General features: G+C 55.8%; 1 protein-coding gene across 4 annotated transcripts; it reads left to right on the forward strand.

The window, feature by feature from the left end:
* Window positions 1-1,623: 1,623 nt before the first annotated feature.
* On the forward strand, window positions 1,624-13,868 carry ANKRD13D (ankyrin repeat domain 13D). 4 transcript variants are annotated; one of them, XM_027090662.1, is made up of 15 exons: window positions 1,624-2,177; window positions 2,752-2,887; window positions 3,014-3,138; window positions 4,008-4,053; window positions 4,136-4,279; window positions 4,530-4,719; window positions 10,371-10,437; window positions 10,835-10,916; window positions 11,138-11,199; window positions 11,308-11,438; window positions 12,385-12,542; window positions 12,632-12,748; window positions 12,834-12,997; window positions 13,077-13,165; window positions 13,434-13,868. In XM_027090662.1, exons 1-15 carry the CDS (start codon window positions 2,088-2,090, stop codon window positions 13,708-13,710), a joined length of 1,878 nt encoding a protein of 625 aa, XP_026946463.1. In that variant the 5' UTR covers window positions 1,624-2,087; the 3' UTR covers window positions 13,711-13,868. The 4 variants fall into 4 exon arrangements, with proteins under 4 accessions (XP_026946463.1, XP_026946464.1, XP_026946465.1 ...); XM_027090663.1 differs by having other exon boundaries at window positions 1,625-2,177; window positions 13,131-13,165; XM_027090664.1 differs by having other exon boundaries at window positions 1,626-2,177; window positions 13,512-13,868.
* Window positions 13,869-14,206: the final 338 nt, after the last annotated feature.

A 14,206-nucleotide genomic window follows, 5' to 3' on the forward strand; every position in this document is an offset into this window, starting at 1 on the left:
TGAGAGCTGGCTGTAGAACAAGTTGCTTGTTACCACAGGCAGGACGTGTGGAAGGAGGTGAAGGACAGGAGGCAGGGAGACGGGTGAAGGGCCACTGATTCTGTCCAGGGAAGAGATGTCATAATGATGGTGGTGGTAAAGGAAGAGATGCAAAGGGGTCAGATGGGAAGAACGTGGCCCAGTGGGAATGGGCGGGACCTGGGGACGAGACAGAAGTGGGAGTCCAAAATGGCACAGCAGGAGGCCTGTGCTATCACTCAGAGTCACGACAGCCAGGGAGCAGAGCTGGCCGGAAGGGAAGAGGGTGAATGTGGCTGCATCTGGTTTGGAAACTGCTGATGGATTGCATGGGACATCAGGCACAAAGGTGTCCCAGAGGGAGCTGAAATGTGGTCCTGGAGGTGGCATCAGGGTGACAGTGGGAACAGACAGGCTTTCAGCTGGGAGAAGCCAGACTGGGAGTCGGGGAGGGACAACAGGGGCCCCGGGAAAGGGTTGAGAAGACAGTGGAATTAGGAGTCAAGGGCTGGGGGGGGGGGAGTTATGTCCAAGGCCGCAGAAATCAGGAGAGGCTGGGCCTGAGACAGTCCCGTTAGATTTGGGGTGAAGAGGGCTTGGAGACAGGGTAGCCTCTTTTAAGGAAGATGGAGGCTAGAGAAGGCTGCAGCAGAGGCAGCCGGCAGGGACTGATTTTAGAGTTCTGGACATTCAGAGGCCTTTAAGCTGTCCTAGACCCAAGGACATTACAATGACCTGATGACACCACAGCGTAGGATAGCAAAGTGATCCCAGAGAGCACAGGAGCCACCTGGCCACAGTGAGAGGGCAGGGTGAAAATGGCAACTAGGGCCTCCCAGCCCAGAGACGCAGCTCAAACATCTACATCAAACTATCTGGTCATTTTTTAAATAGGGAGACTGAAACCAGAAGGTCAGCCTTGGCCAAGCCTGGCCACTGCCTCACCAAAACCCAGGCTAAGGCCAGGGTAAGGACACCGGAGCTCAACCAACGGAGGAGGCCTGCACCCTGGTTCCGGTGTGGGTGGAGGGGTTGGCCCTGATTTCGAAACTCTCCTTCCTCTCCTGACACTGGCAGCAAAGTGCAGCCTCTGCAAAAGGGATGTACGCGATGGATGAAAGCAGCCACTCACGGTGAACAGCCCTCCAGAAGACCTAGAGCTAGCCAGGCCTGCTCCCCCACCCCCCCGTACCCCCATTCCTGACTCCAGTGCACCCCCCACCCCAGGGCAAGGTCCAGCCTGTGGTGTGCCAGCAGCATACACTGGCCCAGGTCCCTGAGAAAGGTGCTTCAGGCTAAGCTGGTCAGCATTTAGGGGCATCTCAGAGGTGATGGGGAGGCAAGCCCGCACCTCGCATCCCACCCGCACACACAGGCCTGGTCTGTAACCGCGGGGTCTGGGTAAGAACACGGGGTCACAGGCAAGGAACTGCCGGGGAAACGCGCGTACCCCAAGAGCCACCGGCCCGCGGCCCGCTGAGCACGCACGCGCACACTCGCGCTCACGTCCCGGGGACCCCGGCCCCGCCCCTCGCCGAACCGCCCAGTCTCCGGACTCCCTCCTTCCCCTTCCGGACCCGCCAGGATGGGTCTGCGCCGTGTCTGAGACGCCTCCTGCCGGGCGCTGGCGGAGCTGCATCCAGGCCCCGCCCTCCGGAACGCCCTCCGCAGACCCTTCCCGGCTGAGACCCGGGCTGAGACGCAGGTCCTGGCTTCTGCCCTGGCGCACGTGGTCACCAGGGCTGCTGGGCAGCACCCCTCGCCCGCCCCCGGCGAGTGCCGGCCGGGCTGAGGTTTCTGCGGCTGCGAAGCAAGGGCGCGCCAGGCCCGACGCCCCGCCCCGCCTCGGCGCAGCCCCGCCCGCCGAGCCCGCCGAACCCGCCCTCCCCTCTGCCTGCGACGCCGCCGCTGCCGCCACTGCCGCGGGGGCGCGGGGGCTGCGGTGGGCACTGCTCCGGCTCGGCGCGGACGGGAGGCGAAGGGCCCGCGCCAGGCCCGAAGCCGAGGCGGAGCCGGGCCGCCCCCGCCGCGCCCGCCGGCCCGCCCGGGATGAGGCGCTGAGGCCCAGCATGGCAGGCCCGGGCCCCACCTTCCCGCTGCATCGGCTAGTCTGGGCGAACCGGCACCGCGAACTGGAGGCCGCGCTGCACAGCCGCCAGGTGAGGCCCATCGGGCGCCCGGGCCGTCCTCCTGGTCCCCCACCCAAATCTGTGGTCTGCATCGGGAGGCCGCCTGCCCGGCTCCCTCTTCCCGGCCCAGAAGAGAGGTCACCTGCTCCTCGAGCTTGGGCTTCTGACCTCGGCTCCCAGCGCTGGGCCTTGCCCTGTCGGTCTCCCCGCTTCACACTGCATCCAGCCTCCGAACTCGCGCCGCACCACCCCTAAGCCAGTCTGAGAAAAGCAGCCCGGTCCTGGTCCCCAAGTCAGTCCAAACTCTTGACATCGGCAGCTGCACCTCTACCAGACCAGGCCCTCCCCCCACCCCACCCCCACCCCTGCCCACCACCACCGGGCCCCCAGCTCTGTCCCTCGCAGAGGGCAGGAGAGGTGGGCAGGCCCTTCTCACCTACCCCCTCTCCTCCTTTGCCAGGACACTCAGGCCACCCTTTGCCATTTCCACCACCTGTGTGCTGTCCTTATTTCCTGCAGTGACTCCCAACCCTGTTCATCCCAGTGGCCTTCTTGCCTTGGCCTCTCCTTACTTGCCCTGTGCTGAGTGTCTCATCTCCCCCAGCACGACATCGAACAGGAAGACCCCCGGGGGCGCACCCCCCTGGAGCTGGCCGTGTCCCTGGGGAACCTGGAGTCCGTGAGAGTCCTCCTTCGACACAATGCCAACGTGGGCAAAGAGAGCTGCCAGGGCTGGGCAGGTACTGCAGAGGGCAAAGGGGCTCCCCTGAGGCTGGCAGCGGGGGGTGGTGGTGGTGGTGTGTGGGAGTGAATGGCCAGGCCTGGAGCCATCTAGAGAGCTCCCCTCAGCAGCCCAGTGCCCCCAGTCCTGCAGGAGGCAGTCAGCACTGGGGACCCTGAGATGGTGCAGCTGGTACTTCAGTATCGGGACTACCAGAGGGCCACGCAGAGGCTGGCTGGCATTCCGGAATTGCTCAACAAACTCCGCCAGGTACAGCAGGACGTAGAGGTGTGGCCAGTAAGGGGGGTGTGGGGCGCCATGGAGGGGACCGTGACAGACTATGTGGGGTAACCCTGCCGGGCCTGGCCTTGGAAGGGCACCCAGCCTGTGCAGCATGCTTTCCTGACACTGTCAGTGAGGTCCCTCTCTCTTGACCCCAACCCAGGGTGATGTAGGAAAGAGAGGCAACCAGGCCCATGTGAATGAGGCTTTTCTCCCTTTGGAGAGAAAGCCTTTTGCTAGCATAGAGGGTTCTCTAGTGCTAGAAATCTCAACAGAGCTTTAGATCATGGATCTCCTGGTTAATGCAGATTTACTGAAAGGCGGATTTCATCCAACTTAGCAGTTGCGGCCTGGACTCCTGTCCACCCTTCTCAAAGCACACAGTGGGTGGGTAGGGGGCCCCCACTGGGAGAGCACACTACCTTGTGCCCTCCACCCCGGGGGCAGGGCCCCAGGGGGTCACTATGCCCCCTTTGCAGATGAGGACTCTGGGATCCAGAGGGGGCAGAAGCTCCCCCAGGGACCCCCAGTGGGCTAGTGGCCAGGTTGAGCCTGGCCCCAGGCTTGCAGATGCTTATAGCCTGATGACTTGCAGACTTTTCAGGCCCCACTTGGCCCACCCTTTACTGGGTGGGGTTTGGCTGGGTTGGGGGCAAAGCTGGACCACGGCGGCACATCACACCTCACTGAGGGAATTCCCTGGTTGGCACTCCGTGCTTTCACTGTGGGGGGCTGGGTTTGATCCCTGGTTGGGGAAGGGCTGGGCTCCCAGAAGGGGGCCTGTGGACGAGGGGCTTCCCAGGCCCGCTGGGCCCTGCTGCAGGCAGGGCCCTGATCGGTGCTCTGGTCTATCTCAGGCCCCCGATTTCTACGTGGAGATGAAGTGGGAGTTCACCAGCTGGGGTGAGTGGGGACCTCTTGGCTCTCAGGGGCCTGGGCTGGGGCCGTTGGGAAAGAACCTTGGTGACCTCTGTGCCTCCTGCAGTGCCCCTCGTGTCCAAGATGTGCCCGAGTGACGTGTATCGCGTGTGGAAGCGGGGTGAGAACCTGCGGGTGGACACCAGCCTCCTGGGCTTTGAGCACATGACCTGGCAACGCGGCCGGAGGAGCTTCATCTTCAAGGGCCAGGGTGAGCTCTGGGGGGCTCCCCGCAGGCACGCAGCAGACCAGGGCCCCCAGGTTCTCCCGTGGCTTGTGAGGACAGTGCTGTCCTCTGTCTCTGTCTCCAGATGTGTAAATGGAGGTCGGGGTGGAGGGCGTCCAGAGGCTGAGGCCACACCCCGTGGCAGGAGGTGGCTGAGGGCACCACGATAGCCCTCTGGCCACTGTCTGGTCCTGGCACTTATTCGTCCCCCTCACACCCCCGCGCCGGCTGGCAGAGGCGGGAGCCTTGGTGATGGAAGTTGACCACGACCGGCAGTTGGTGCACACGGAGACACTGGGGCTCACGCTGCACGAGCCTGAAGCGCTGCTGGCCACCATGCGGCCCAGTGAGGAGCATGTGGCCAGTCGCCTCACCTCTCCCATCGTCTCCACCCACCTGGACACTCGCAATGTGGCCTTCGAGAGGTTAGTTGGGCCCTGGCCACACCGTGGGTAGTGCCCTCGAGCCTCTAGTTCAGGCTTCTGGGAGGCTGAGCCCCTCGCAGAGGCTGCTCGGGAGGGGGAGGGGGGTCCCTGCAGACCCGGTGTCTCTTCTGGACCACCTGCTGGTCCTGGGTCCTGTGGCACCTTCCACCTCCTGCACGCCTGTCTATACTGGCAGCTGTCTCCCTGGGAGGAGGCTGGGTCAGGGAGTCCCCAGTTTCCTGACTTCTGACCTCACGTGTTTCCCATAAAAACGAGGATTGAGGCTGCTGTGCAGGGCAGCTGTTTGCAGCAAGGTCGGCTTCTCAGCGGTGCAGCTGTGTCTGGGCCAGAGTCCTTTGTGGGTAACCTAGGAGCCCACCCTTCCGGCAGGGTGTTATTTTTCTGACAACATGTGCCCCAGTTCCAATAACAGACTTCAGAAACACTTTTTTTCAAAAAACAGCTTTCTTGAGATATAATTTTGTATACTGTACCGTTCACCTATTTAAAGTATGCAGTTCAGTGGTTTTCAGTATCTTCACAGATACGTAACCGGTACCACCGTCCAATTTTAGAACATTTCTGTCACCTCAGAAAGAAACCCTGTACCCTTTAACAATCAACTCCCAATCAACTGCCTTTAACAATCAACAATCCCCTCCCCCCCAGCTAATCTACTTTCTGTCTCTATAGGTTTTCCTGTTCTGGATTTTTATATGAATAGAATAATACAATATGTGTGGTCTTTTGTGACTGGCCTCTTTTGCTTAGCGTCATGTGTTCAAGGTTCAGCCAAGTTGTAGCGTGTAACTGATACATTCCTTTTTATGGCCAGGTCCGCTGCACGACTATACCACATTTTGTTTATTCATTCGTCCATTGATGGACATAAGGATTATTTCCACCTTTTGACTGTTGACTATTTGACTATGAAGAATGCTGCTCTGAGCGTTAGTGTACAAGTTTTAGTGTGGACATACATTTTCTTTCTCTTGGGTATTTACTTGTGAGTGGAATTGCTAGGTCGTGTGGTGACATGTGGTGATTAAACACAGATGTTTAATTGTTTGAAGAGCTGCCAGACTATTTACCAAAGGGGCTGCAGCATTTTACATTCCCGTCAGCGGTATATAAGGGTTCTAATTTCTCCACATCTTCACCAACACTTACTGCTCATTATTTATTTATTTATTTTGGTGTTATAACCATCCTAGCAGGTGTGAAGTGGTATTCATTGTGGTTTTGATTTACATTTCCTTAATGACTAATGATGTTGAGCATCTTTTCATGTGCTTATTGGCCGTTTGTATATCTTCTTTGGAGAAGTGTCTATTCAGATCCTTTGCCCATTTTATCTTTTTCAAAAATTAATTAATTAATTTGGCTGCATTGGGTCTTTGTTGCCGCGCGCGGGCCCCCTCCAGCCGCGGCGGGCGGGGGCCACTCTTCACCGCGGTGCATGGGCTTCTCATTGCAGCGGCTTCTCTTGTTGCGGAGCACGGGCTCTAGGTGCACGCTGAGGGCCGTGGCCCGCAGGCCCAGTAGTCGCAGCTCGCCGGCTCCAGAGCGCGGGCTCAGTAGTTGTGGCGCACGGGATAAGCTGCTCCGCGGCATGTGGGATCCTCCCGGACCAGGGGTTGAACCCGTGTCCCCCACATTGGCAGGTGGATTCCCAACCACTGCGCCACCAGGGAAGTCCCCCTTTGTCCATTTTAAAAATTGGGTTATCTTTTATTATTGAGTTACAAGAGTTCTTTGTATGTTCTAGGTAGAAATCCCTTATCAGCTACATGATTTGCAAATATTGCCTCCCATTCTGTGGGTTGTCTTTTCACTTTCTTGATGGTGTCCTTTGAAGCACAAAAGTTTTTAATTTTCATGAAGTCCACTTTATCTATTTTTCCTTTTGTTGCTCGTGCTTTTAGTGTCATATCTAACGATACTTTGCCAAATCCAAAGTCATGAAGATTTTCCCCTATGTTTTGTTCTGAAAGTTTTGTAGTTTTAGTTCTTACAGTTAGCTCTTTGATTTATTTTGAGTTAATATTTGTATATGGTGGGAGGTAAGGATTCAGCTTCATTCTTTTGCATGTGACTATCCACTTGTTCCAGCACCGTTTGTTAAAAAGACTGTTAATTCCCATTGAATTGTCTTGGCACCCTTGTGGAAAAATCAGTTGACCAGAGATGTATGGGTTTATTTCTAGACTCTCAGTTCTATTCCACTGGTCTGTATGACTCTCTTTGTGCACTGTCTTAATCACATGTTGCTTTGTCGTAAGTTTTTGAAATTGGAAAGTATAAGTCTTCCGACTTTGTTCTTCTTTCTCAGGATTATTTTACGTATTCTGGGTGGGTCCCTTGAAATTGCATATGAATTCCAGATTCAGCTTGTCAATTTCTACAAAGAATTCAGGTGGGATTCTGATAGTGTTCGTGTTGAATCTGTAAAACAGTTTGGGGAGTGTTGCCATTTTAATAATGTTAAGTCTTCTGCCATGAACGTTGGATATTTTTCCGTTTTAGATCTTTAATTTTTTTTCAATGATGTTTTGTAGTTTTCAGAGTATAAGTTTTACACTTACAGTAGATACATTTATTCTAAGTATTTTATTCTTTTTGTTATAAATTGCATTGTTTTCTCGATTACATTTTTGAACTGTTCATTGCAAATCTATAAAAATACAATTGATTTTTATATATTGATCTTACATCCTGCAATCTTGTCAAACTCATTTTTTAGGTCTAATGGGTTTTTAGTGGATTCCTCATATTTCTTATATGTAAGACCGTGTCATCTGTTAATAGTTTTACTTCTTCCTTTCTAATCCGAATGCCTTTTATTTCCTTTTTTTTTGTCTAAATGCTTTGTCTGGAACCTCCAGTAGAATGTTGAATAGGAGTGGCAGGAACAGACATCTTTATCTTGTTTCTGATAAAGAAACAAGGGGGAAAGCATTCAGTCTTTCATCATTAAGTGTGACATTAGTTGTGGGTATGCTTTATCAGGCCAAGGAAGTTGCCTTCTGTTCCTAGTTTGTTGAGTGTTTTTATTGTGAAAGGGTTTGGGTTTTGTCAAATGCCTTTTCTGTGTCTATCGATATGATCACGTGACTTTTATTTTTATTCTATTGATATGTGTTGCTATCAGTTAATTTTCAGATGTTGAACCAACCCCGTATCCCTGGGATAAATTTCACTTTGTCGTGGTGTATCATTCTTTTCATGTGTTGCTAGATTTGGTCGGCTACTATTTTGTGTCCATATTCCTAAGAGGTAATGGTTTATCGTTTTCTTGTCATGTCTTTGCCTGGTTTTAGTATCTGGACAATGCCTCATTGAATGAGTTAGGCAGTGTCACCTCCTTGTCTATTTTTTGCAAGAGTTTGTGAATAACTGGTATTAATTCTTCTTTAAAAGTTTGGTGGGATTCTTTGGTGAAGCCATCTGGGCCTGGGCTTTTCTTTGTGGGTACTTTTTGGTTTGTTTTTGTTTTTACTGCTTCGGTCCCATTACTTGTTACAAGTCTGTTAGATTATCTACTTCTTCCTGAGTTAGTATTGGTAGTTTATGTCTCTCTAGGGTTTGTTTACTTCATCTAAATTATCTGATTTGTTGGGGTACAATTGTTCATCATATTCTTTTATTTATAATCCTTTTTATTTCTGTAATGTCAGTAGTAATGCCCCCTCTTTCATTTCTGATTCTGGTAGTTTGAGTCTTCCTTCTTTGTCAATTCCATTGATCTTTTGAAAGAACCAGCTTTTGGTTGAATTGATTTTCTCTATTGTTTTTCTATTCTCCATTTCATTAATTTTCACTCTAATATTTATTATTGCCTTCCTTCTGCTTGCTGTGGGTTTACTTTGCTCTTTTCCCAGTGTCTTAATATGGAAGGTTAGCTTATTGATATAAGATCTTTCTTCTTTCTTAATATAGTTATTTACAGCTATAAGTTTCTTTTCTCAGCATTGCTTTAGTTGTGTCCCATAAGTTTTGGTATGTTGTATCTTCGTTTCCATTCATCTCAAAGTATTTTCTGATTTTGCTTTTGATTTATTCTTTGATCCATTGGTTATTTAGGAGTATGTTGTTTACTCTTCCCATATTCATGAATTTCCCAAGTCATCTTTTTTCTGTTACTGATTCTGATTTCATTCAGTTTTTTTGTTGTTGTCTTTTTTTAATTTTTTTGCGGTATGCGGGCCTCTGACCGTTGTGGCCTCTCCCGTTGCGGAGCACAGGCTCCGGACGCGCAGGCTCAGCGGCCATGGCTCACGGGCCCAGCCGCTCTGTGGCATGTGGGATCCTCCCGGACTGGGGCACGAACCCGTGTCCCCTGCATCGGCAGGTGGACTCTCAACCACTGCGCCACCAGGGAAGCCCAGTTTTTTTTTTTTTTTTAATTAAGGTTGCTTTCTTGTTGTTGTTGTTATTTATTTATTTTATTTATTTATTTTTAGCCACGTTGCCTCTTTGCTGCTGCGCTCGGGCCCTCTCTAGTTGCGGTGAGCAGGGGCCGCTCTTCACTGCAGTGAGCGGGCTTCTCATTGTGGTGGCTTCTCTTGTTGCTGAGCACAGGCTCCAGGCGCGCAGGCCTCAGTAGTTGTGGCACGTGGGCTCAGTAGTTGTGGCTCGCGGGTCCAGATGGCTCTGCGGCACGTGGGATCCTCCCGGACCAGGGCTTGAACCCGTGTCCCCCGCAGTGGCAGGCGGATTCCCAACCACTGCGCCACCAGGGAAGCCCTCATTCAGTTGTGATTGGAGAACATTCTGTGTATGATTTCTGTCCTTTCAGTTGTATTGAGGTCTCTTTTATGGCCGAGCCCACGGTCTATCCTGAAGAATGTTTCACATGCCCTTGAGCAGAATATGTATTCTGTTGTTGGGTGGAGTGATCTAAGGATGTCTATCAAGTCTAGTTCGTAGCGTGTTCAAGTCTTCTGTTTCCTTGTTGATCTTCTGTCTGCTTGTTCTATCCATTATTGAAAGTGGGGTACTGAAATCTCCAACTATTATTGTTGAATCAGACATAGCTTTATTTTTAAATTTTTATTATGGAAAATTTCAAGCACATATGAAAGAAGAGAGACTAGTATGATGTTCTCATCACCCAACTTCAGCATTTATCAACATTTTGCCAATCTTTTTTTTAAATTTTTTTTTGGCCACGCCGAACGGCTTGTGGGATCTTAGTTCCCCAACCAGGGATCGAACCCAGGCCCTCAGCAGTGAAACCGCTGAGTCCTAACCACTCGACCGCCAGGGAGTTCCCAACATTTTGCCCATCTTGTTGAATCTACCCTTCCTCACTTTTTTCCTGTTTTCTTTTTCCCCCAACTATTTTAAAGCACGTCCCAGATGTCGTATCATTTCAACAGTAAATGCTTCTGCGTGTGACTCTAACAGATAAGGATGTTTTTAGACCAAGCCCCAACGCCATCATCACACCTAGCAAAAATTAATCATTCCCCAGTACTTTCTAGTCCTCAGTCCTCTGTTCATTTGTCCCCAGCTGTCCAGGCAGCCTCCTCAAGGCCCCTGTGTGTTTCACAGCAGGAAGGCAAATTGGAGGGGGTCTTTGGAAGGGACGACTTTGGCCAGAGTTGGGGGGTGTGGGTCCTCATGAGCTCCTGTTTGGTCTGTTTCAGGAACAAATGTGGTATCTGGGGCTGGCGGTCTGAGAAGATGGAAACCGTTAGCGGCTACGAGGCCAAGGCAGGAGAGGCTAGTGGTGGGAGCTGGGGTAGGAGACGAGGCCCAGGAAATCTGCCCCTTCTCCACATCCACCCTGTGTGGAGGGAGACCCAGCAGCCCGTGGGCTCCGGATGCCCTGTGTGGCCATGGGAACAGTGGGGCCCGAGTGCCCAGCCCCTGCTGAGCACGCAGGGATTACCCACAGCACGGGCCCCTACCCGGATCACCGAGATGAAGCCAGGAGCATTTTACCCTCATTAGTGACTTCCCGGGGTTCAGACCCCACCCCCTCCACTGTGGGGAGTGAGATCCTATCTGTCCCTGGGGACAGGAGGACTTGGGTCCTGTGCTGGTGAGGCTGAGTGTGGGCAGCAGGCTCTGAGCCCCCAGCTCCCCCTGTGTCCCCCCTGCTCCCCAGGTATACAGCGCCACCAATGTGGAGCTGGTGACACGCACACGCACGGAGCACCTCTCCGATCAGGACAAGTCGAGGAGCAAAGGTAAACCCAGGTGCGCCTGCCTGCTGCCCAGTCACACCGTACGGGGTGGTCACCCTGATCTGGGGTCAGGGCCAGAGTATCTGGGACCAGCTGGAAGGCTTCCCCGTTCCCGTCTGCTCCGCCTTCCACCACAGGGGAGGCTCCCAGGGTGGAGGCTAGGTGTGGGCAGTCTGGGGGCAGTGGCCCCAGGTCCCCTCATGGGCTCCACCCCTTCTCCTTAGGGGGGAAGACTCCATTCCAGTCCTTCCTTGGGATGGCCCAGCAGCACTCCTCCCACAATGGGGTGAGCCGGGACTGGGGGGGCGGGGGCTGGGGGCCGACTGGCAGGGCCCACTGGGCGGGGCCGGGCCGGCGCCTCCCCAGCGCTAAGCCTGGTCCCGGGGCCACCCAGGCTCCTGTGCAGCAGGCAGCCAGCCCCACAAACCCCACCGCCATTTCCCCCGACGAGTACTTTGACCCCAACTTCAGCCTGGAGTCGAGGAACATCGGCCGCCCCATTGAGATGTCCAGCAAAGTACAGAGGTGAGGTCTGGGGGCTGGCGGGGGGCTTCCCTCTGGGACAGGGGACCCTGCCTGGTGCCCCCGAGCCCTTGCAGACCCTGTCACACACAGGGCCCCCTGGAGTGGGGGACTCACTCACCCAGCTGGCTGCCTTCTCGACTCACTCCCTGGGGGCCGGGCCAGGTCTGCTTTAGCCATGGTCCTTGGCACCCAGCTCGGGGCTTGGCTCAGAGGACTGGTCGCTCTTCTTGGTGAACGAATGAATGGGCAGCACCACCCATGTATGGTTTTCTGTTCAACTGAACGAGCACCCGCTGGGGGCCAGCTTGTGGCAGACAGGAAGGGCACGCGGCTCTAACACCTCCTGGCTTCGTGGCCCAAGGAATCACCTTCCCCTCTGAGAGTCTGTCCTCCCCCTCAGTAAAACGAGAACAGTTGCCTTTGGCCACCTGCTCACAAAGGTGCTGTGAGGCTCTGATGAGCCGTGACTTCTAGTGCGTCTGGTGGGCCCAGCACTGTGCCAGGAACCTCACGTGGACTCCCTCAGCCACGCAGCAGCGGGGCTGGGATGCGACCCCAGCATTGCGGTCCCGAACTGTCGGGCTGTGCGGGACCCCAGAGTACGGTGAAGTGCGACGTGCTGGCTGGCTGTGGGCCGAGGAGGAGGGCAGGGCTGTGGACGAGGCGGGACTGAAGCCAGGAGCTCAGCCCTGCCCTCCTCGTCCAGGAGAGCTGAGCTGGCACAGAGCGCCCGGGGCCCAGCCTGAGCCCAGGGCCGGGGGGCAGCTCAGGCTGTAGGGCCAGAAGGACATGAGCTCCTGGGGGAGGCAGGCAGGAGCAGCTGAGCAGAGAAGAGGGTCCCCCAGGCCAGGTGGAGAGCAGTAGAGGCAGATGTCCAGAGTAGGTGCGCCTTAGCAGAGGGGCCACCAGAGGTTCCTTGACCCACGTCCTGCGGTTGGCCGGGCAGGTTCAAGGCAACACTGTGGCTGAGCGAGGAGCACCCGCTCTCCCTGGGTGACCAGGTGATGCCCATCATCGACCTGATGGCCATCAGCAACGCTCACTTTGCCAAGCTGCGGGACTTCATCACCCTGCGCCTCCCGCCCGGCTTCCCGGTCAAGATTGGTGAGAGGGTGGGCCGGGCAGCAGGAGGGCCCCCGGAGTGGGGTGGGCACGGGCTGCAGGGCTGGCTCAGGCTCGATATCTCCTCACAGAGATCCCCCTTTTCCACGTGCTCAACGCCCGCATCACCTTCAGCAACCTGTGTGGCTGTGACGAGCCCCTGAGCTCGGTGTGGGTGCCGGCGCCCGGCTCTGCCATCGCAGCTTCAGGTACCGCCGTGGGCGGGCGCGGGGCCGTGAGGTTCGCTGGTCTCTGTGCACCAGGGGCTGAGCACGACCCCTCTGCTGCACCCAGCGAGCCCCTTCCCCTGTGAGGTGGACCCCGCCGTGTTTGAGGTGCCCGACGGGTACAGCGTGCTGGGCGCAGAGCGCAGCGAGCCCCTTCGCGACGAGGACGACGACCTGCTGCAGTTTGCCATCCAGCAGAGCCTGCTGGAGGCGGGCACGGAGGCGGAGCAGGTGGGGTGCGGGCAGGAGCTGGGCCCCGGGCGTGGGCAGGGGTGGCAGAGGTGACAGCTCCGGGCTCTGGCTGCTGCAGGTGACTGTCTGGGAAGCCCTGACCAACACCCGGCCTGGTGCCCACCTTCCCCAGGTCACGGCTTACGAGGAGCAGCTTCAGCTGGAGCGGTGAGGCCCTCCGGGACCTGCCAGGTCCATGTCTCAGCCCCGCCCTGCCTCGAGGACCCTGCCGGCTGGGGGGGTTCTTGGCTGGTGGGGTCAAGTAGCAGGGAGGTGCTGGCCCCAGGACCCCACACCCTCTTTGAGGCCACCCTCCATCTTCCGTGCTGCCCACCAGCGAGGGCGGCACGAGGGATGGGGAGACAGGGCCCGGCCTTGTCTCTTGTCTCCGGTCCTCGGGTCCCAGCCTCCCTGTCCTTATCTACGGCCTCTGCAGCCATGTCCCAGCCCTCGGCCTCCTCCCCAGCCTTAGCGCTCACGGGTCTGCTCTCCCCTCTCATGCCTCGCCTGGAAGGGCCCTCCAGGAAAGCCTGCAGATGTCCACAGAGCCTGAGGGTCCGGGGGCCCCTCTCAGGGCGCCCCCGAGCTTTGAGGAGCAGCTTCGCCTGGCCCTGGAGCTGTCTGCGCGGGAGCAGGCGGAGTGGGAGCGGCGGGGGCGGCGGGAGGAGGAGGACCTACAGCGGACCCTACAGCGCTCGCTCACGGAGCTCTGAGCCCCGCCCTCAGGAGGGCTGCCCGGGGCTGCACCGCCCCCTACTTTTGTAACTTATTTATTTATAGACACTCTGCTGCTGCTGGGCTTGGGGCCTGGAGCCCTGCGGCTGGGCGTGCATTGGAGACTGAGATGGAAATAAAGAGACCCTCAGCAGCAGGCTTGCTCCGCTCATTGCGGGGGGCTGGGGGGGGAGTGCTGGGGGGCACCGAGGGGAGACACTGTGGGCAATGGCCTTAGACTTGGGTTTGAATCCTGACCGTGGTCCCCTTAGCCCCTCTGAGCCTCAGTGTCCTCAGCTGTAAATGAGACCGCCTCCCACCCCCAGGGCTTCTGGGAGGGTAAAATGAGCCGACAGGTGTCAGGTGCCCTAGTAGGTGCTCCCTGAACGTCAGTTCCCCCGAGCCCTATCCCACCTACTGGAGACCCCGGTTCTTCCGGCCACACAGCCAGGCTTTCCGGGAACCCACGCCTGCTTGTGTCAGGGACGGGGAGAG

The sequence above is a fragment of the Aethalodelphis obliquidens genome, unplaced genomic scaffold (assembly GCF_003676395.1).
Source record: "Aethalodelphis obliquidens isolate GAN/ISIS:26980383/991018 unplaced genomic scaffold, ASM367639v1 scaffold69, whole genome shotgun sequence".
Classification (NCBI taxonomy): domain Eukaryota; kingdom Metazoa; phylum Chordata; class Mammalia; order Artiodactyla; family Delphinidae; genus Aethalodelphis; species Aethalodelphis obliquidens.